Raw genomic sequence first — 21,413 nt, forward strand, 5'->3', positions numbered from 1 at the left:
GGTGGCCGTTAGCACTGTTCCTTAGAGAGAGATTTACATCCCGCAGGGTTGAGGAGGGAATTAAAATATACTACAAATGCTGGCTAAGTGTTCTGTTTACTAAGCTACTGTAATACAAGAGCATCATCGCTATAAGGATTCTAGCAGTGAATTTTCAGAGAATAGGGTTCTACTTTTTGAAGTAGCGAGCGAAAGTGTGGTTTGACAAGGCAGCTGAACAAACCTAATAGATAATCGCTGCAGAACATGGTAGTCCTTTCCCCTGCCTGCCGCTTCTTCATCTCCTCCTGTCCTCCTTGCAGTGATCCTACAGCTCAGCCGATCTCTTGCTGGGCCAGCTCAGCTGCCTCAGCCGGCGGGAAAATATTTATGTTTTTTTAGAGTGAATTTAGTGGGCTGAAGCTTGTCACCAACGGATCATCTAACCACTAGATTCCCATTTGAGGCAAGCAATGGGAATGCATAGCTAGAGTGCTGGAGGGGAAGAGGGGAGCGCAGGAATGACTGCCAGGGCTGCCGCAGGCATGGTTTGGTCAGCCCAGCCCCACCGGAGGGGAAGGAGTTTCTTCCTTCTTTGATGGAGCAAGCCCCACAGAAAAGAGTAGAATCTAAGAATCATCTTGTCCTCAGCAAATCCTGTTAATTACATCAGGGATTTCCAGTTCAGCCTGATGACTTTAGGCAACTCCCAGCTCTGGTACTTGCACTGAGTATCACAAAATTCCCCCAACAACCTGACTGTTGTTGAATGTCTGTTGTAAGTACCCACAGGAGGCACTTACCCTTCTGTAAGCTGTGTGGAGGGAGCTGAGGCACTTCACTCTTCTGCACGTTCTCTGGTGAGGAGTGGGCACATGGCTGCTTTGGGCTGGACCTTTTTGCTAAGTTAGGAGAAAGTCAGGTGAAAAAATTCTTCATTGTTTGGTGGAAAACTACCTCTGTGATGGGAAAGGCTGTATTTCATTTGTGGATGGATAGAAAGATACAGGTTCTGCTGTAAATTTGTGTAGTAGTTTTGATCAGTGCACCATTTAAAAAAATATTTATAGACGTAGTTATGAAATATCAGAGTGAAAAAGGCTAAAAATGGTAGGTGTCTCTGCTGCATTAGTTGTTGCTTGTATTCAGTTTATTTTAGTTGAAGTTCAGAGTTCGGTAACTCCTATACATTTTACCCGTGGAGTTGCATGGATGACTGGGCTGAACCTTTAGGAATTATTTTTATGCATTTACAAGAGCGGTAATTGCCATGCAGCTGTGAAAGCATTGGTTGGATGCATTTATGAATGTGACACTGACTGCTTTGTGGATCTAAGGGGACTAATCGGGATGAACTGTGAACTAACCTTTGCAATATGATTGCTAGCAACACGGTGCTTCTATATGAGGCCTTTTGGCATTTCTGAAGGACTTCCGAAATCTTTACCTGTCTGCCCCATTCTGAGTCTCTTCATGGTCTGGTTCAGACTGTCATTGGTTACCGGCGGGGGGGGGGGGGGGGGGGGCGGGGTGTCCATAACAAAGAAAAATTGGTCACGTAGCTGCATCAGGAGGTTTTTGGTTATAAGATTCAGAAAATGGGGCTCGGGCAGGGCCTGAGAGGTGTCACTATGCCATGTTTGTGAAACGAGGGGAAGAAGTCAGGAAGAGTAGACGAGGACACTTCCACTGCCGTCCGACACTGTCTCCCTTTCATGTGCAGTAGGGGTGTTTTTACAAAAGCTTTCCATTCTCCCTTGTTCAGTCATGCTGTGGGGACTCGACTTCATTTAACAGCAGTTTTCTTTAGTTGAGAGCACAGATTTCCTTCTCTTTATGCTTCCTTTCTTGCAGTATCTCACTGCTGATCGTTGTTCTCCATCCAGTCCCTAGGAAGCATTTCACCTTTCCCCTGTTCCATCTCACTATCTACTCTCCCTCCTGCCCAGACTGCTACTAATTAACTGCGTACCTGCAGTAAGCTCACTTATCAGCTCGTATGCAGAGAAGCTTGCTTTATTCCCAAGGGCTTGTGACATACATACCACAGCATGATTAATCTCCCTGTAATCACTAAGTACATTCTTTCCTATAACCTTGTCCTGAAGCAGTTCCTGAGAGCCTGAGCACGTACTGGGGACAAAGTGCTACCAAACCGCCTTCTCCTGTCTGGGTGGCCTCTCCTTTTGTCTCCCAGGTTCTGCCTAGTCACCTTTGTGAAATATGACTGTGATTTTTCTGTTCAGGAGCACGATGACGTATCTGCAGAGGTCATGGGGCAGCCATGAACTAGGGTTGATATGTTTCTGGTCAGTATAATGACTTGAGCAGGAGAAAGCAAAAGCCAAAGGAAGTTATGTCTATGCTCGGGTGTTCAAAAACTTTGTGTAACTTTGAGAAACCCAGTTGTTCTTGACCTTCCATAGCTGAATGTTCATATATTTCTTGGAAGCTGGCAATCTCCTTTTGTCTCCCAGCTTATTCCAGTTCTTACAGGACAATGGTTGAAAGTTATAGTATGTGTAGTCACTGTATGGTGTTTTTTTGGCATCGTTGTCTTCTACCTGCCATGGCTCTTCTCTTTTGATCAGGGTTCAGATGTGGTTACAGAAGGACTTATACTGCAAGGAGAGTATCTGCTGCTGCTCCTGGCTCCTCAGGTGGCTCAGGGATACCTGAAAAGCATCGACCTACAGAGGCTCAGAGACACTTGTTATGTTGCACAGAACTGTGGATTTCTCTTTTCTGAAAGTCGGGGCATCACATTTAAGGTGAGGAGTGTTTTCAGGGCTGTCTGCATGTTGCGACGGAGGGAAGACACAGTCACTCAATATGAGTGATCAGCAGACTTCCTTTATTGTCTCTTACAGTCACCTTTTATGCCTTCTTATAATTAGCTCATACATATTACAAAAGTTAAGCTCATTATTGGTTAGTTGCCTAAATACCAAGCCCACCCCTAGTTTCTCTTCTGTAGTTTTCTGTTCCCACCTGCAACATTCTTTTCCCACCAAAATCTTCCTGTTATTGTGTAACAAGGACAGCCAAAGACAGTGTATTTTGCTTTACTTCAGATAAGCTGAGAGCGATGTGTATTTTTGTCCAGCCAGCTGGACTATGTCTATGTGACCCTTTTCAGCTAGCCAGTTATCCACATCTGCACACCTAAAGTTCCTAAGTATTTAAAATTAACAAAGCAGCACCTCCTCTTCTGCCATGAGAAGGACAGAAAAGTAACAAGCATTTACCAAGGCTGTGATATATGACGTTTTTTATCTCCTATTACAGCCTTTTAAATTCACTTATGTCACATATTTCACTTTTTCTCTGCAAAAAAGAAAGTGAAGGCTAGAAACTTCATCATCTTTTTGTTCTGAGGTTTCCTTAGGGCAGGGGCTTTAAAACTGTGAGGTTTCATTCACATCAGTAGAACTTTCTGCAGCTGGTTTAGTGTGATGACAGAGCCCGATCTGGTCTGTATTATTTACTTTGTGTTGGGGAACTTTGTATACTTGTGCAGAATCTCTGCACATGGCAGTGCTTCTGCTGGTGAAGGAGCAGACACTGTTGCGTACAGGTTGTAGACAGGTGGTGTGCACTCTTTTGGAGGAATTCACCCTGGTGACTGTAATGCTGCTAAATGGAATACTACAGTGACCCCTCTTTTGTGTTAATTTAGAGGTCCTAATGTGGATCAGACAGAGGAGGAGACAACTTGCCTGTGACTAAAGGTGAAGGAGAATGAGGGCAGTTAAGATCCTGTTCCTGGAATATGGTGAAAGAATCAAGTGGAATACCTAGCATGGGAAGAGCAAGCGAGCAGAAAGGAATAGTTTCAAGATGAAATTAAGGAATCGATTGAGAATAGTTAAAAGAACATGGGAAGAACATTTGCTGTCATTGTAGACTGTACTAGGTGTGTCTGGAAATAAGAGAAAATAAGACCTGTATACTCTGATCTGTTTTACTATAGAACAGTGCGTTTCTTTTCTCCAGGTGTAGTTTCACCATTCCAAAATGGGCAGGGTTTCAGCCAAAGGATGTGAGATGCAGTGAGAAAAGTTGATGTGTAAATGCCACAGACATCCTGTTCTCAATCTTCCTCCCTGGTCCTAGGACATACTCTTGCTGCTTATGTTGCCAAACCTGTTATGCACTGGAGCCTTCCCTGACATGTTCTGAATTGCTAACAGGGCGTAAAACTAACCAAGTAAGAAGGAAAAAAGTGCTATTTTATGTTGGGTTAGTAAACTAACAGGCATGCAAACCTGCTGGAAGCACCAGTATAGCCACAAGAGAGGAGAAAGGACCTCATGGCCTATTTCTGTGCTGAAGGATGGAGGATGCCCTTTTCCTTTCAACAGCTTTAGATGGTTCTGCTAGGGAAGCATACCTGAGATGCTGAGGAATCACCACCCAACATTAAAATATAGCATCTGTGAAACTCATTGTAATACTAAATAATTGTGGATTGAAAAGTAATAGGCATGAGAGGAGGAGAAAGAGGTTGGAGTTGCTGTCGCAGAATGTAGCTTGGTGAGCAGGAATTTGGCTTGGTTCGCTGTTGCTGGTGGTACCCACGGTGCCTCTCCCTCAGGTACTCTTACTTTCCTACTGCATAATGCACTTTCTTCAAATTCTTTCAGTAAATAGTGGGGTGGGAGAACAGGGGAGGTGTTGCCAGAAAAAGGGCTCACAGGTATTTTATTGATGAGCTATGCCCTGGAGATAAAAGAGTACAGTGCTGATACCAGTATTGGTCATTCTCTGAGCACTGTGCTTTACAGCAGGTGCAGCGCAGAATCCCACGTGCTCTTCGGCACCTGCTCCCAGGAGCCCAAGGTGCTCATAGTCTGAGGCAAGTGTGACAAAGCCACAGAACAGTTTGAGTACGGAAGGCCAGAGAGAGACAACTTGGTAAGAAAACAAATACGAAAGAAAAAAAAAAGTAAAATTATTTTAACAAAGGCAGGTTTTGCTTGAAAACTAGATCTATAACAGTGACGCTTTTTTTGCTTCATTAGATGTTGTCCGTCCAAAGGCATGTGGTTTGTCCCAGTGCTGGTTTCAGTGCTAGTTTTCACTGCGCTGTGCTCCAGCCACGAGTCATACAGGCAGCACACCTCTGGAAGAGGAAGCTCCACGGGCTCCTTTCTCTGCCTCCGGAAAAATGAGCGTTACATTTCATTTGGATCGGTGCAAATAGGTGTTCATAGGGGTCAGTGAAAGAGCATTTTCTTGGTTACTTTATGAAAGCAAATGGAAATGGTTACTTTATGAAAAACATGACCTGAAAAGAACACAGCTTTTACCTTGGCATGGTTCCTCAGTGTGAGAGCTGTCAGTTTATTTAGTGATATGTACAGGTTTTATCCAGTTCCAACATGGATTTGCATTTCCAATGGACACCACCAAATTAGCAAGAGCACATCATAATGCATTTCTGGTATGTGCCATGATCATGCCCTGCAGGATTGCAGATTGTATGGCATCTGAATCGTTATCCTGGTACATTCTAGCTTGGCATTGTGAAGGTGTTTGGGATGTTTTTTCCTGTGGAGTGAATGACTGTTTCCAAGGGCAGCCATCTGCTCCAGGAGCAGTCCCGTGAAGAGCACTGTGCCCTATCGCTGCCAGAGCAGGCTGCTGTGTGTAAATCAGCGACAGGAGAACAATACACCACTTCTGCTTTTCCTGAGGCAGCAGCAGTAGTGATACAGCAACTCCTACTGTTTGTGAAGGGGAACTCTTGTTTAATCAAAGCTTCTGTTGCTGAGGGATAGCTTTCTTGTTCACTGTAGGCAATAAAGCCCCAGAACCCTCAATATGTGGAATGAAGTGTATGTCTGGTTGAACAGATGGTGTTGACAGCAGTTACTGATGGTGATAACTGTGCAAGTTTGCTTGTCATGTCTGTATGCATGAGAAAATGGATGACTGGTTGCAAAGGGTCTCTCTGCGAGCATGAGAAGTTTGCCCATGAAGGGAGAATTTCAGGATCGAGTGGTCAGAGTTCGTAGACATCTGTGTTGGACTGAAGTCACACTTGATGCCAAAGATGATCCACACAACAGTGCCACTGTTTCCTGAGAAGAGTTGTCAAGTCTGCTGGCTATTGGCAACCTCTGGTTCATAAGACTGTTCTGTAAAATCCCTTGCTGATGAAAGATGTCAGAGGGATTCAGGAGACAGTGTTAACTAGTTGAAAAGCTCTCATTGACACTCAGTGCCTGGGAGATCACAGGTCTGGCTGAAGAGACTTCCTTGAATATACTGGAACTACCGATGAGGTGTCTATTCTTGTCCACTGCCGCCCCTGTTCCTCCCCGCTTCCTCTGAGTTTTGTCTCACTTGATTAAACCCAGGGATAATAAATAGCCTGTTGTCAGAATCACCTTTATATGACCCTTTACTTCCCACACTTGTAAGTATGGCAGTGTGTGACACCCAGATCTCTCACAATTTTCCAGCCCACACCTGGATGTAGATCCATTGATACTGACAAAGTTTACAAGTCGCCAGTGATGTTGATGAAGTTTCCAAGTCTTTGATACATGGTGGTGCTATTTTCACCCTGACTCTCCTGCTTATCTGTCGTGAATGGAGTGATGCACTTCACTGGTAAGAGAGAAGCAACAATATACTTTATTGATATAAAGCAGTGGTTTAACAAAATTCAGTGGCAAATGCAACAGTGGTTCAACAAGATTCAGGGGCAAGATGCACTTGATTATTTACTGCACAGAGGACAGGGTCAGGCAGAACCGTCAGGGAGACCCTCGTGTTCAGTCACAAGGTTCAGAAAGGACCCCCTTGATTTCCAAACTCCTTATCAGAGAGAAGCCCGGTGTGGCTGGATCCAATCCCAGTCCCAGACTGGCTCAACGTGTTGTTATCTGTCTCCCCGAGTTTCACAGTGTGTCACAGTTTCTAAAATTCCAAACCTCAAGTACACGCAACTGACAACATGAGTTTCTACCAGATCAACACACTTCATCACCGGGCTGGAGAAGGCAGAGATACGTTAATTTCCATGCAGACTACGAGTGGCTGATTTAATGTAATTAAGACCAAAGTATGAGTCATTAGAACACTTCTAGAGCTCTTTCCAGAGATTATTTTTTTACGCTCCTATGTTGTATTTTGTTAATTTGCAGGCTGAATGTTTTTCCTACAGGTTGTGTTGAAACTGGTAGGTCAAACAAGAAGTGTAGGATCTGACTGTAAACATGTTTCCAAAATAAAAACCACCCATAGACAAAAGGAAGGCTTCTTGTGAATTGTGGCTCTCTAGATGGAGACATTTTGGCTGGAAATTGCTGCAGTAAGAGGTTTTCGTGGTAGGCGGGTAAGAGACAACTGAAGTGGAACAGCTTGAAGAACACACAGAAAATGGTGCAGAGCAAAACCTGATAATCTCCGAATCAACACTGGATGTATGCCTTTGGACAAGACAAGGGGGGAAAAATTACTGGTTTTTTGGTGACAGATGAAATACCAGTATTGTAAACAAAGGGGCTGTGGTTAGCTGCTTCCCCACATTTGGCATGCCCATGCAAAACTCCGCAGGATGAGAGAGCAACTGGTTGTTGTTGCTGCTCCTGAAGTCTCCTGTTCAGCTGTTGACCCTTCTGAGTTCTCTCCACAGCATTCACACCAAGCCAGTTGGAGTTTGAGCACTAGCACAGTAGAAATACTTACTGACCAACAAATCTAAGTCTCCTCATTTTGGTAGAGGAGCTCTACTTGCTGTTAGAAGATTGCTGGATGGTCTCTGTGTTATGTGCCACCAAAGCTTTGCTGGCATTCTTTATTTCAGGTCCACAATTTCCAGGAGTTTAGAGACTGGATGTCTCCTATTCCAGCCAAGTTGTCAACTGCTGTCTAAGAATGGCTGGATGCACTTTATCCTGTGCTGATGTCACTGCAATCTATGAGGGTTTTTTTTATTGTAGCAGTCCAGCTCCATGCAGTCCAGGAATCCCACTTGTCCACAGTGCTCTGTGCAGGGTGATTTTCCAGCGGTGTTCAGTTGTTTGTGCTCTTAGCACTACCCAGGCCAGTGAGGTGCCTAACAGCGTGGTCTATGGAATCCCTTCTCCTTGGTTATTCGGTCATGTAAGTACGATGTGGAAACACTATTTTGTGGGACGTGTTTGTTGCCTGACAGTGCTCCAAAAGGTTTAGGGAGCATTTCTCTGTAATACAGAAAGGTGAAGCTGTGGATTCAGTTTTTATTGCAGAGCCGATAGACAGGATATATTATGTATTTTATAAATTAATGGGTACCTACATGGTACAGCCCACACATCCCGAATGGAACCATGTCCTGCTGTGGTATCTACTGCAAAACACAGCAGGATATATATTTAGCTATTCAGGCAAGTAAGGTATCCCCCACATTCTTCATTAACAGATTTTCTGAGTGATTGGGGTCAGCATATGGCTCCGAAGTGGTAGGCGTTCCCTTATAGAATACCAGGGAGTGCTTCTTTTAAGACCTTACATATTTGTCAAAGCGAGCGTGGGCTGTTCTCTGCTGCGGCACACGCACTGCTAGACCCTCCTGACCGCGGTTACCGGCTGGCCAGCACACGGCCCGTTACCTGGGCTCCTGACGCCGCGCCCCGGGCGGCTGGTGGCGGGGGGTGACTGCCCGGCGCTTTCTGACGGAATTGTCCCGAGGACCGGCCGGAGCAGCCCGCGCTGCCCGTTTGCGGCCCCGGCCCGAGCAAGCCGCCAACCCGTCAAGTCCCTCCCCCGCCCCAGAAGCCGCAGCACCGTTCCCGCTTGCTGCAGCCCTGCGGCTGTGGGTTGAGCAGATCCCCCGGGTCGCTGCGGGCCGCTCGGAGAACGGATGGGTTCCCAGCCCGGCGGGAACTACCGCACTACGGCTGCTGGCCGAGCCTGAGGAGCCACCGGCACCGACCGCCCCTGCCGCGGGGCTGCGCGGGGCTGCGGGGGCTCGGGGGGCGCGTCCCGCCCGGCTCCACGGCCCTGCTTAAGGCAAGGGGCCTGCGGCGGCGCCCCGCCCCGCAGCATCGCACTGCCCGGCTCCGCCCCGCCCCACCCCGCCCCGCAGCACACCGCCCCCCCCCGCTCCGCAGTGGATCGTGCCGTCCACACTGATGAGCAGCGGCTGCTGCCCTTAAAGGGGACGCGGCATCTTTCTCGTCGTTCAGGGTCTCGGCAAAGGGCGGGCGCCCCAGCCGGAGGGGCCTGGGCTGCGGGTATGCTGTGGCCAGGGGCTGCCCGGCGGGGGGGGGGGCCTGGCATGGGCCGCTCCTTGTCCCCCACTGTGCTGCGCCTGCCTGAGCCCCTCCGGCTCCCCTCGGGCCGACAGGGGACGCGTGGGGGGCACGATCCGATGAGCCGGGCTGCGGGAGGCCGGGGCCGCTTTGTCCCCAGCTCTGCAGAAGGGCCGTGCCCGCCCGATGGCCCCTCCACGCCGGCCGCGCTCCGCCGTCCCCGGCTGCGCCCCCCGAGCCTGACCTCCCTCCCCCCCTCGTGTGTCCCCGGCGGCCCCAGGGCTCGGCTGGGCGCTTGTGGGTCCGTGCATGGCGCAGAAACCCCGCCTGGGGCTGCCTCCGTCCCGCTGCTGCCGGCTGTGCCCCCCCCCCCCCGCCCCCGCCGGCGCCCCCGGCCCGCCCCGCCGCAGGGACCCGCCTCGCTGCCGCGGGGCCGAGCCCGCCCGCCCGCAGCCCAGCCCAGCCCAGCCCGGCGCCCTCCCGCCTGCCTGCCGGCCGCGCGCCGGGAGCCCGCTGGCAGGGGGGCTGCGGGCACCCCCATATCGCTGCGCTTGAGGGGCTGGGCTGACTGAGAGCATAAAGTAAGTTATTCTTCGTTCACATTATTAGTTGGAGCCAATTACGAGGTGGATTGTGCAGCAGAGCCCAGGTACTGAGTCCTTCCTCGGGGTGGGGATCACCGCGCAGATGGGCGCTGGGTAACGGGCTGGCCGGAGCCCGGACCCGCCCGGCGCGGCGTGTGGCCCCGTTGGGTGCTGCGAGCCCTGCGGCTTGTGGAGCTCTCCCCGGGGCCAGCGTTCCCCGGCGGAGTGGCTGGGAAGGCTGGTGGCTCCTGGGCGGCAGCTGTCTGTGAAGCACCTCTGCTCGGTTGTGTCCTGACGCACTGCAGCGCTTGAAGCTCTTAGGTTTTGTACAGAACTTTGAGCTTTGGAGCGCTCCATGATACAGGTGTTCCGACGTGCAGTGAGCAAAATCACAGAGTAGATTAGGATGGAAAGGTCTCATTTAGGTCAACTACCCTGCACAAAAGGGACAACCTCAAAGCTAGAAGAGGTTGCTCAGGGCCTTGTCGATACATGTCCTGAAGATCTCCAAGAACAGATTACTCAGCCCCAGTCAGCACTTCTGCCCAGTACTGAACCGCCCTCACAGGGGGAACCAATTTTTCCTCACATATTGCTGAATTTTTCCTTAGTGCAACCTGAATGTTGCCTCTTCTCCTTCTGCTGGACACATATGTGAGAACCTAGGAGGAGCTGCTTCCTCTCTTCTGAATTGTGGCCCCATTCCAGTCATCTCTGAAATTAGCAAGTAATTCCATAACTTCCATCCATATGAATTTTCCTTGCTGACAAATTATCCAGAGTTATAGTGCCAAAAACTCCCCAAATTCATACAGTACTGATGATCAGAAAAATTAATAAATATTTCTCATATCATTAAGTTCTACCAGCAGGCAGCTTTGCTCAAAGCTTGAAAATAAACTGAGTTGTTATCTTGGGGCTCTGCCAGGAGATTAATGATGCAGTTTCACAGGCCAGCCTAAAATTCTGTTGCTTGTGAAACAAGGAGTCCTGCCACATTTCATGTCTATCCCTGGCCACTTTTTCCCATCCCCTTCTCTGCACCAGTAGTAGCAGCGAGGATGCTGCCCGGGCTGGCGGGCTGATGCTGGCAGGGCTGGCGGGTCGGTGTGGTACACAGACAGCTTTGGCCATTGCAGCTGTGCTGAGGGGCTTCAAGCTCCGCTCTCCTTCCCCAGCCCTGGGTGACAGTGAGGGTTCATCTCTCTGTGCAGGTTTATTGGTCTGTGGAGTAGCGGTAATAATGGGAACCAATATCGGTAACGTGTTGTGAGATCTTCGGATAAAGGTGGCAGGGAAATGTGAGGTGTTAGTGCTTATATGGAAACAATTTCTTCTAGATTCTTTATATACAGCTGTGAAGGCTCAGGCTGTTTATAATCTAAGGGTGATTTATAGGCTTGTAGAAATGGCAGGATATTATAATTGTATTAATTAGGTTACAAATAATACTAATTTAAAGTTGTAAGATGCCAGGATAGTCACACAGTAAGGCCAATATGAGTCTAATATTCAGAATAAGACGCCTAATTATATATCTCTATATCTAGGTAGATGGACAGGTATCGATACCTGCTGTTTAGTGGAAAGCTAAACATGATTGCTTTTCTAATGTTTACAGTGCCAGTTTTCTTACTTTCATTGAGTTTTACCATATTTTGTTCTTAGCCTGCTTTTCTGGAAACAAACCTGTATTTTAGGCAGCCCTATGTGGGTGTGTCCATACACCATCACCCCTCTGGTCACCTTTGGAATAGTTCTGCCAAAACCAGGGGACTGAGGTCTCGGAGATAATTTGTTCCTTTGATAATTTTCTCAAAATGGTACTTTGATAATTTGACAATTATCTCTCTGATATAACTTTGATAATTATCTCAAAGAGAACTAGTTTTCTGATCTCAGAGAAAAGGTTCCTATAAGCTTAATTAAAATGGTCAACCAGGAAAAAAAATTTTCTGTAAAGGTCCCAAAAGAGATGGAGGTTGCAAAGTGACACTCATCAAAGATTCAGCAGGAGAGAAGGCTCTTATAAGTGCTCCAGCAGATTCAGGCAGAACTCTGAGACCTGGAACAACTAAACAAAACAAATCCATGGGAATTTCATTGCTGTTCCAGCTATAGAACTCATCGGTTCCCATGCTCATGTGAAAACAAGAAGGTGCTGAGTTTTTCTTTATTTAAAACAAAGCATTTCCAGCTTGTATAATTGTGGAGGAAAGCTTGACAAAGCTTGATCCATGAAGTTTTGAAAGCAAGAACATAATTGAAACCAATTGTAGATAAAACCAATCACAGTGTCCTCTTAAAAAAGAGTTGCTGGTTTTCAGGAGTCTTGCTCACAGCTGAGGTTGCAATACTGATAATTTCTATTAGGCACTTTATTTTTCACTTGATTTCAGGAAACTATTACTTCTGGTAAAACTCCTGCAGATATATTTTAAAAATATGGGAAAAGTTCACTAGGACAGAGAAGCCAATGATGATCTAGTGTTTGAGCAACCTTGTATGCTTTTTGTGTCTCTGTGGTGCCTCTGCCATGGCTCTCTGGTCATGGGAAGAATTAACAGAAGAAATTATTGTGATGTTTGAGATGACATAGTAGGAGGTGCCCCTTACTGATGGGACCAGAATGAGTCAGGCTGAGTTACTCCAGTGCAAAATGGAGTGGTTAATTTGGCCTGGGAATTAAACCTGATTTTGCTCTGAGGCAGATCTAGAGCACTCACCTAGCAGGTAATAGCCCTCTGCAAAGGCAAAATGCTTTAAACACCTCACCTAGGTCTGCCAGAACTAATTTTACCATTGCCTATGACTGGTACCACATAGGAAATTCTTTAATTATCGGCAAAAATTGTGACTGAACAATCATTCCAATCCACAGACCGTCTCATGACTAATGATTACCAAAAGCATTTGCAGAAAGTCCCGTGTCACCCCATCCCCCCAGATTACCCCCTTTCAGTGCCTTTGCTATGGGGCTAAGTCAGGACTAAATCAGCATCTTTCAGATTTTTCCAGCCTGCTACTTTCCCTTCCTAATCTGATCTATACACACTAATTCACATGACCCATTTCACTATCAGCAAATAACTGTCATACTTGAGAGAACTAAAAAAATGTGCTTTTCTGTGGGGGAAAAAAACCCACCCCAACAACCAGCTCTGGATTGTAAGGGTCATGGCTGCGGGGCTCAGCAGCGCAGGGAGCAGGATGGGGTGCATGCAGCCCCCCGCGCTCAGGCCCCTGCCGCTGGCATTGACCTCCCATGCTGGGGAGCAGCAGCGGCTTCTGTGCAGCCCACCCTGAGCCCCAGCTTCCAGCTGACAGCACCGACCTGTCTCACTGTTCATCTGCAGGTGGGGGCAGCGGGGGAGAGAGAGGGAGAGAGGGAGGGAGGGAGGGAGGGAGAGGGAGGGAGGACACTGCAACCTACGTGAATAATTGATGGTGCAAGGAAAGGAGAGCAGCTGGGTTCCCTGTCTCCATCTGCTCACCAGCTGGGGATGAGAGGTCCTTGCTCAGGTAGGGGACGAACAGCTTAGCAGCTTTATTCTCATCTTGCCTCCAATGCCAATTAAACATATTTTGCATCTAGAAGGAAGGGGAGCAAAGAGAGCTGGGGGAGGGCTGATCCAGATCTCCTGCGCTGCTTGCATGGCGTTGTGTAATGGACGGACCTCGGGGCAGCTCCAGCCTCGGCAGGGAACATGGCTCTGTGATTTTTAAAGAACATTGTGCTGCTGCATTGTATGTAGGGCAGCAGCCGGGAGAGTGAGAGTGGAGATGGGGGGCGCAGGTGCCTCTGTAGGAAATGAGACAAAGTGAAGAGGTGGAGGAGCATGAAAGAGGGTCTGTCCGGACTCAGGGGGAACCCACCCTAATTCTGTCAGCCTTTGACATAAAACGATTCCAAGCGGGCCGTGGGAGGTGCTGTCTGTGCACACTCAGTACTATATTTAGAAGCTGTGTGCATAGATCTGTGGAAACAGCTGATGGGAAAACATGTATGTTTTTATTTGTGGGTGCAGCTCTGGGCTTGTGACGACCAAGTGTAATATTGTAGGAAAACATAAAAAAACCCAACCCAAACAGTTTCTGCCCTGAAGAGTTTACTGTTGAAGGATGTGCTGCTGTGTGTACGTGGTACTGCGCAGCTTTGGTGGAGCTTCTGATGCTCTCACAATGACTCAATTAATAAAATTGCAGAGATCAGTTTCTGTTTTACAGCTAATACAGACTTATCCTTTATGAGCGAGATAAAATGCTAATGCAAGTATAAGAAAGAAGAAGTTCTGTTAACAAAAACTGGGAAAAATACATAGCAAAAGGTATAGACACCAATTACTGTAGTACCTGTGTTAACATACCTACAGGGGTACCTGAAAGAACAGAAATTTGTGTCCCAGTCCCTAAGCCACATGATAGCTATAAAATGCATAATGATTATGCAAATGTAGACAAAGATATGGATTACAATGTAAGACTGTAAGTACAGAGAATTAGTCTAGGAACTGAATCTACCTAGTACAACTAAAGGCTGGTATTAGGTGATGTTGTTGCAGTAGCTGTGTGAACAGTAGCAATGGTTAGCTTGATTGTAAGTCGAGGAACCATAAGGGGAAAGGGGGGCCTGTGATTTGCATACATGTGGAAATGATTTATTCATATGATTATTGCTAAAGAAGGCTAATTAGAACAGTAACTAGGGTATTTAATAATTGTTTGCTTGTGCATCTTGAGGGCATTGTACACAGCTGGAGTTGCACAGGAGGTTAGGTAAAGCTGCGAGGCTGTTAAATTGAGCCCGGTGTGGTTTTGTACATGAACAAAGTTGGCTCTTGTCCACAGTGGCAAGTTGCCAAAGAATGGCAGAAGAACCTGGGCCTGTCCATGTGCTTGGCTTTTGCCGGGGCCAGGCTCACCAGTGCTGCTGCGGATGCCCCGCGGTGGGGGTGGGCAGCAGCCCCTCTCCCCCCAGGAACCGGTTCTTCTCCCTTCTGGCCACAGCGGAGCGGGCAGGCCTGGCTGTGGCTCCTCGCCCTGGCCCATCACGCTGCTTGGAGGCTTGGCCAGGGAAGGACGAGCTGCCGTGCATAGAGCGGCTGCCCTGCCTTGCCCGAGCCCTGCCAGCAGCACTGGACTGGGAGCAAGGGGTGTGCTGTGCCGGCCCTACGCCAGCACCTGAGCTGCCAGGGAGAGGAAGCAGCTGGCCTCCAGGCAGGTTCCTACAAGCAGCAAGTGGATCCCTTCTTCATCCATTCAAAGCTGCCAGCTGCCTTGATTGATTCCTTACTCCTTACAGGCTCTCTTCCCACCCACAGACCCCTGAAGCCCCCATAATTTCTATCCAGGCCCTGCATAAGTAAAACTTGCAGAGAGCATTAGGATGAATTGCTGCACTCCTGTCCCTAAAACTTTGGTGTAGCTGCTTGCTTTCTCTGTTTGTCTTTTTGCCCGTCTATATTAGCAATCTCATGTTTTCTGTCTGGTCTCTCCGAATTCTGCTTTTGCTCTTCCCTTGCGCCTTCCTGCAGCTCCTCTGGCACATGCTGCCTCTGGTCCCATGTTCCCTACTGTCCCCTTCACGGGTCAGACCAAGCCCAGTGTGAGGCTGACACTTACCTTAAAGCTGGGGCTGCTGCCTTTGCAAGTCTGCATGTAAAGAGGAAACATGACATCATCCTGTGGAATGAAATTGGGAATCACAGGCCAAAAATGTGTCTGGAAGCACTCTCTGCTTTTATTTAAACAGAAGTGTATGCGTGCTCTTGTGGTGGACGATCATGTTGTCATCCTCAGTTTTTGTCAGGAATTATGATCTATCGGGGAGTGAATGCTAATACATGTGGCTGAGGGGTTTCTGCCCCTGAAAATTTGGGCTTCCCTGGAGACCAGCTTGCACATCAGGTCAGGGAGCCGTCCCGTAAGGGGGGCGTAGGGCCAGATCTCCACAGCCTTCGATGTCCATCGGCTCCAGGTACCAAGGGCGGTTTTGGTACCCTCCTGGTCTACCCTGGGAGGGCGTGGGAAGCTGGGGCGGTCGCCTCGATGCTCACTTTTCCCGCTGGATACTGAGAGCCTGGGGAAGAGCTGTTGCTGTGCCGTGGAGCTGGCCAGGGGCACCACGTGTCACCGTCCCTGCGCCCCGCGGCCGCCCCCGGGCTCGGCAGCCCCCGCAGCTCCTGCGGCGGCGCCCAGCGAGGGGCGGGGGCTGAGCGTCCCCGGCGGAGGAGGGGACAAGGCACCGCTTCATCCCCGCGGCTTCATCTTCCTCAGTCTCTTCCCGCTCCCCCTGTGCCGCGGATGCGGGGCGCCCTCCGCGCTCTGCTCCGGGGCCCGGCGGCGAGGAAGAGGAGGGCTGGCGGGGGAGCCGGGGGCAGCCGCGGCCCTTCCCCATGGCGGGGCGAGGGGCGCGGCGGCTCCCGGGGGGGCAGCGCGGCCCGGCCCGGCCCCTTTCCCCGGCCGCGGGTTCCCCGCCGCAGTCTGCGGCCGGTACGTGCGGGGCTGGGGCCGGGCAGCGGCTGCGGGCGGGGGAAGCTCTGGCGCGGGGCCGGGTGGCGGCGGCAGGAGGGGGGTCCCGGGGTTCTCTGCGGGAGCCTGGCGGGGGGAGGGTGGCGGCCGCGCACCCCCCGGCCGCCCGGACCCGGCCGCCCCGCGTCCCCCCGGTGCCGCTGCGACGGAAGGGGGGGAGCCGGGCGGGTGCCGGGGGGGGGGGGGGGGGGGCGCGGGGGCGGCCCGCTTGCTCCCCTCCCTCTCCCGGGGAGCGGGGGGCTCACCGGCGTGGACCTGCCGGGCGGGATGAATTCCCCGGCGGAGTTCCCCTTGACCCGGTCCCGCGGGGGCGGGGGCCGGCGGGGCTCCCCGGGTCCCCCCGTCGGTGCGGGGGCAGGAGGGGCTGGGGCAGCCGCCCCGCGGCCGGGAGGGAAGTCGGGGGTCCCGGCTGAGCGCAGCGTCCGTGGGCTGAAAAGTCTGTGACCAGCTGAGAGCAAACTGTCCCGGCGGCAGAGGGACCCCCGGGTTCTGGCCTGGTTCCCCCCGTCCCCCCCGTTCTGGGCTGGCCATTCCTTGGCGGAGTTGTGGGAAGGGGCGCGGGTGCGCACGGGAGGGGGCCCCGTGCTCTGAGGCTGCCTGCGGGTGTGGGGGGAGGCAGATGTGCCTCGCTAAGGGGGGAGAAAGGGCGAGAAGGGGCAGCAGCTGTTGTCTGGGGAGCGGTTGCACAGAATTTCTCTCACAGGCGCCTCGGGGCTGCCGCTCCGGACTCCGCGCGGCGCTGGCTGCCTGGCCCTGCTGGGGGGGCTACAACGTGCCCTTGTCTCACTGCAAGAACCAGCTGTGAGGCTGGGACTCGGTCAGTGTGCTGACTGCCATTCCATAACTAGCTGCAAATCATAGGACAGGTTGGGTTGGAAGGGACCTTATAGACCACTCAGTTCCAGCCTCCTGTCACAGGCAGGGACACCCCCCACCAGCCCAGGTCGCTCCCAGCCCCGTCCAACCTGGCCCTGAGCCCTGCCAGGGATGGGGCACCCACAGCTGCTCTGGGCAGCCTGGGCCAGTGTCTCACCACCTTCACAGTGAAGAATTTATTCCTGATACCTAATCTAAATCTCCCTTCTTTTAGTTTAAAACTGTTCCCACTCGTCCTGTTGCTACATGCCCTTGAAAAAAAGCCCCTCTCCAGCTTTCTTGCTGGCTCTTTCAGGCACTGGAAGGTGCCCCAAGGTCTTCTGGAGCCTTCTCCGGGCTGAACACCCCCAGCGCTCAGCCTGTCTGCAGAGCAGAGGACTCCAGCCCCCTGAGCATCCTCGTGGCCTCCTCTGGACCCGCTCCGATGGGTCCTTATACTGGGTGCCCCGAGCTGGAGGCAGCGCTGCAGGGGGCCTCACCCGAGCGGGACAGAGGGGCAGAGCCCCCTCCCTCGACCACGCTGCTGGGGATGCAGCCCAGGGCTCAGCTGGCTTTCTGGGCTGCGAGCGTGCATTGCTGGGCCATGTGGAGGTTCTCATCCCCCAGCACGCCCAAGTCCTTCCCCTCAGGGATGCCCTTGGTCTGTTCCCCGCTCAGCCTGTGTCAATACTGGGGGTTGTTCTGATCATGCTGTATTGTTTCTCCTACTGGAAGGCTTCAGGTTAGCAGAGGTTTTTACAGTAGCTATACGCCTGCTTCCCTGTGAACTTTCAGGAGGGTTTACCTGAGGGTTTGGGGCACTTATCTCTTCAGACACTTCTCACTTCCTTAATACTTATGAAAGATGGATGAAAGGATGGATGGAATCTGTCAAGGCTGACTTGTGCTTTTCTCAGAGCAAATATTTGCATTGACTTGGTTATTGAACTGGCTCAGCTATAGCAGATGGGAATGATTTTGAGAGAGCTGTACAGACTGATCCCAGGAGTAAAATAGCAAAGGATGCTGCCAGGCAGGAATACAGGGGGTGAGCAGAGCTCTGTGTGTGGATATAGTGGCTTGGAGGTCTGCAAAGGTCCTTTACGTGCTGCTGAGTATTGAGAGTGGCATTGTTAGTGGTGGATCAGCAGTGCCTACTTGTAGTTTGGCTACCTGCTTGAAATTAATGCACTGGTTATTGTCACTAGTAAAATCCTAGTTTAGTTTTTGACATTTTCTGGGCCCTCTGCTTCCCCTTGTTGCTATTTCCTAAAAATAAAGGTTCAGCCAGGATACATTTGCACATGCGTATTCCTCTCCCTGCAGAACTGGTTTTCTTTCTGAGAAGGTTGATATTCTGCTTTTCTGTGGCCAAGGAGCTTGAAGTTCCAATTTGAAAGGCAGTATGTTCTCTTTCTATAAATAAAGCTTAATGTTTTTCATTCAAGAAGTTTTAAATTCACAAATGGACTTTCAAGCAATAGTTACAACGGCCCCAAGCATTTGTAATATTTTGTGAAAGATAACATAAAATCTAAGTCATTCACCTGGATTTTTGAGTTCCCTCAGCACATCCCTAACCTGAGATAATGACAGAATTGAGAACATCTCTAAATGTAGGATAAGACCAGTGAGTCTGGCATCTGCTGGAGGACCTTTGACACTAGGACTGTGCTTGGCTTGAGCGGTAAGAAGCAGCCCTGTGCAAGGTGCCCTGGCCAGCCCCAGGGGCAGAGATGGGAGCGGGGCAGGACCGGCCACGCTGACCTGCCCTGGGAGCTGCCAGCTTCCATGGTGCTGGCATGTGTTTTGCTCTCTGCTGAATGATTCAGGATTCAAACCAGTGACAGGGCAAAAAAACCCTCTACAGCATGTAGCAAGGCCCCAGAGCATCCAGTTGCACAAAAGTTCTGCTATTACACTTCTCTGGAGATGGCTAGTTTCTGAAAATGAAAACTTATCAAATTAAGCTCTTACCTTTTTAGGGCTTGCAGAGCAGAAACTTCAGATTCCTAAAAAACCCAATGAAAATATTTCGTGTACTGCTTGGACATAAATTTTGCTACTCCCAAACTTGCAAGTAAATGAATAAGATGATAAATAAAGCATGTGTTGGTATGATATTAATATTCATTTAAAATACATTTGCCATCTAACTATTCCAATATTTGTTTGAGGATGTCAAGTCTAACTCCTGCGACTTTCCTCCCATATACATTACGGCTTTAATCTCTAGATGCATTGCACAGATCTCTCTCATTTTGAATTTTAGGAGAAAATTGTGGGATGGAAGAATTGTGTTATTTTGTGTAGATCAGCCTATATACAAGTTACGTGATGTCATTGGGCTACTAAAATAAATTGTGAATTGTCAGAGAATTGGTGGGCATTGAGATTGTTGGAGCATGTAATGGAGTGTGGCTTCATGATGACGGGAATGCATCGCACTTCCATGCAACAGGGAATGTGGCAAAGCAAGAGCCTGCATGACTTACAGGTGCTGATCCCTTCGCGTGGAAGCAGTAGGAGTCTGTGCATCAAACAGCTGAAGGACAGCAATTTATGATTGTGTTATATGATCACATAACCAGCATATTCATGATTGCATTACAAAGCGGACAAGTCTTGTATTAGGAACTTGGGCTTTCTTCCCCGCCCCACCTATGCGACCTCTACCATGACTTACACCCCAGTTGTCATTGTAGTAAAAACTGTGAGCAGCACAGGAGGTTTATTAACTAACAGTAGGAGAGCTGCAGCTAGCAGTGAGGCTGCCCACAGCGCGGTGGCTGATGCAGGGTATGTCTTTTAAACTACAGTGTATTGTTTGTGTTACTTTTTGCTTTCTCTTCTATGAAGTCAAATAAGTGCTGCTGCTATTTGTTGACACTGCAGCTCCAGCAGGGCCAAAATAACAATGTGTTTTCAACAGAAGATGTGCAGATAAAAGCTCATCCAGCCTGCACGCTGGCTTTCCCAGCAGCAGTAACCCGCAGGCTGCAGGAGGGTTGCAGGCTCCTCTCAGTCCCGCTGTAGCACCATCTCTGCTATGCTGCTGTCTCGGACACTGATACCCAGGCTGTGGCAGCTGGGGCTGTCCTTTGGGTGCTCATTTGTCATTTCAGTGACATTTCAGAACTTTCTGCTCTTTTACTATGGTTCAGCTTTCAGATCTGGTCCCGTAGCTTCCCGTGTCCTGTGTTTATTCTGCTACAGATCTATGATAGAGGAGGAACCTAGCAAAAGAGATCGTGCAGCACTTACAGGACAGTGGTGAGGAAAACAGCGTGTGAACAGAGGCGGAGCAGTCGGGGCCAGGCGGCTTTTGCTGTTACATCCAGGACGTTTGCAGGTGGCAAGTGGTGAGCTGAGACAGCTCAGGGAATCTCACAGGGCGTGAAGGTCCCTCATGGGCAGGAAGTGGTCTGGGGAGAGGAATAGTAAGCAGAGGGCAGCAGAAGGCAGAGGCGGCACTGCAGGCAGGCACTGGTGTCTTGAGATATCCAAGAGTTAGAAGATTTTCCTTCTTTCTCCTCCCCTTGCAGGAGGTCCGAGGAAGGGGTGCGCTGCTTCAGTGATGTTATAGACTCTCCCACCCAAGGCTTTCCATATGCTCTCGCTCCTGCTGTCCCCAGCAAGGTAAAGACAGCCCATGTCCCTCTGGCTGAGGTTGGAATGTGCCTTGAACCACTGAGCAGAAGAAATGACTGAAGCAAGCTTGTGTGTGTGCACACACTTATGGCTGTAGTTGCTTACTTCTGTGGCAATCCCAGGCTTCATTTATTCATTTCTTATGCTGTACTGTACTGAGTCAGTGGTCTGGCCCATTGAAAGAGAGAAATTTCTAGTAACTGTTCAACCAGGTTCCAGGGCAAGCTTTTGCCACACAAGCTGAAGACAATTTGGCTAGTTCTTTTGTCCCTGCTGTCAGCTAAGGAAGAATGATTCCATCTTGTCTTCAGCGAGCAAGTAGTTTCTGTGCCAAAATGTGGAAGGAGCTGTTGGCTCTTTTGGTGTCTGAGTTAGCATGGAAGATAATGTTAGCTTCTGCAAATGTTAAATTCTTTTCCCTGTTGTCTTTTCACAGACTGTGGACTTGTTTGAGATGATTGAAAAAATGCAGGTAAGGAGAAGCTACTCTGTCAGACTTTGACATTTTGTGATTTTTCATAGCCAAACAAATAATTGGCTGCAATTTGCGTTGTCGCTTTGCTCC

General features: G+C 49.9%; 1 protein-coding gene across 10 annotated transcripts in view; it reads left to right on the top strand.

Annotated features, from left to right (window-relative positions):
• The first annotated feature begins 9,699 nt into the window (after positions 1-9,699).
• Positions 9,700-21,413, top strand: part of LOC101916077 (rap1 GTPase-activating protein 1) — a 52,209-nt gene continuing 40,495 nt past the window's right edge. For 7 of the 10 annotated variants that reach the window (XM_055808154.1, XM_055808157.1, XM_055808159.1 and 4 more), the window contains exons 1-3: positions 9,700-9,808; positions 20,743-20,836; positions 21,285-21,320. In XM_055808154.1, the coding sequence (XP_055664129.1) occupies positions 21,303-21,320 (18 nt within the window). In that variant the 5' untranslated portion in view covers positions 9,700-9,808; positions 20,743-20,836; positions 21,285-21,302. Of the gene's footprint in view, positions 9,809-13,228; positions 13,334-15,939; positions 16,304-20,442; positions 20,560-20,742; positions 20,837-21,284; positions 21,321-21,413 lie in introns of those variants that run through there. The other 3 variants (XM_027783749.2, XM_055808156.1, XM_027783759.2) reach the window with 3 other exon arrangements.

Source organism: Falco peregrinus, chromosome 6 (genome assembly GCF_023634155.1).
Source record: "Falco peregrinus isolate bFalPer1 chromosome 6, bFalPer1.pri, whole genome shotgun sequence".
Lineage (NCBI taxonomy): Eukaryota > Metazoa > Chordata > Aves > Falconiformes > Falconidae > Falco > Falco peregrinus.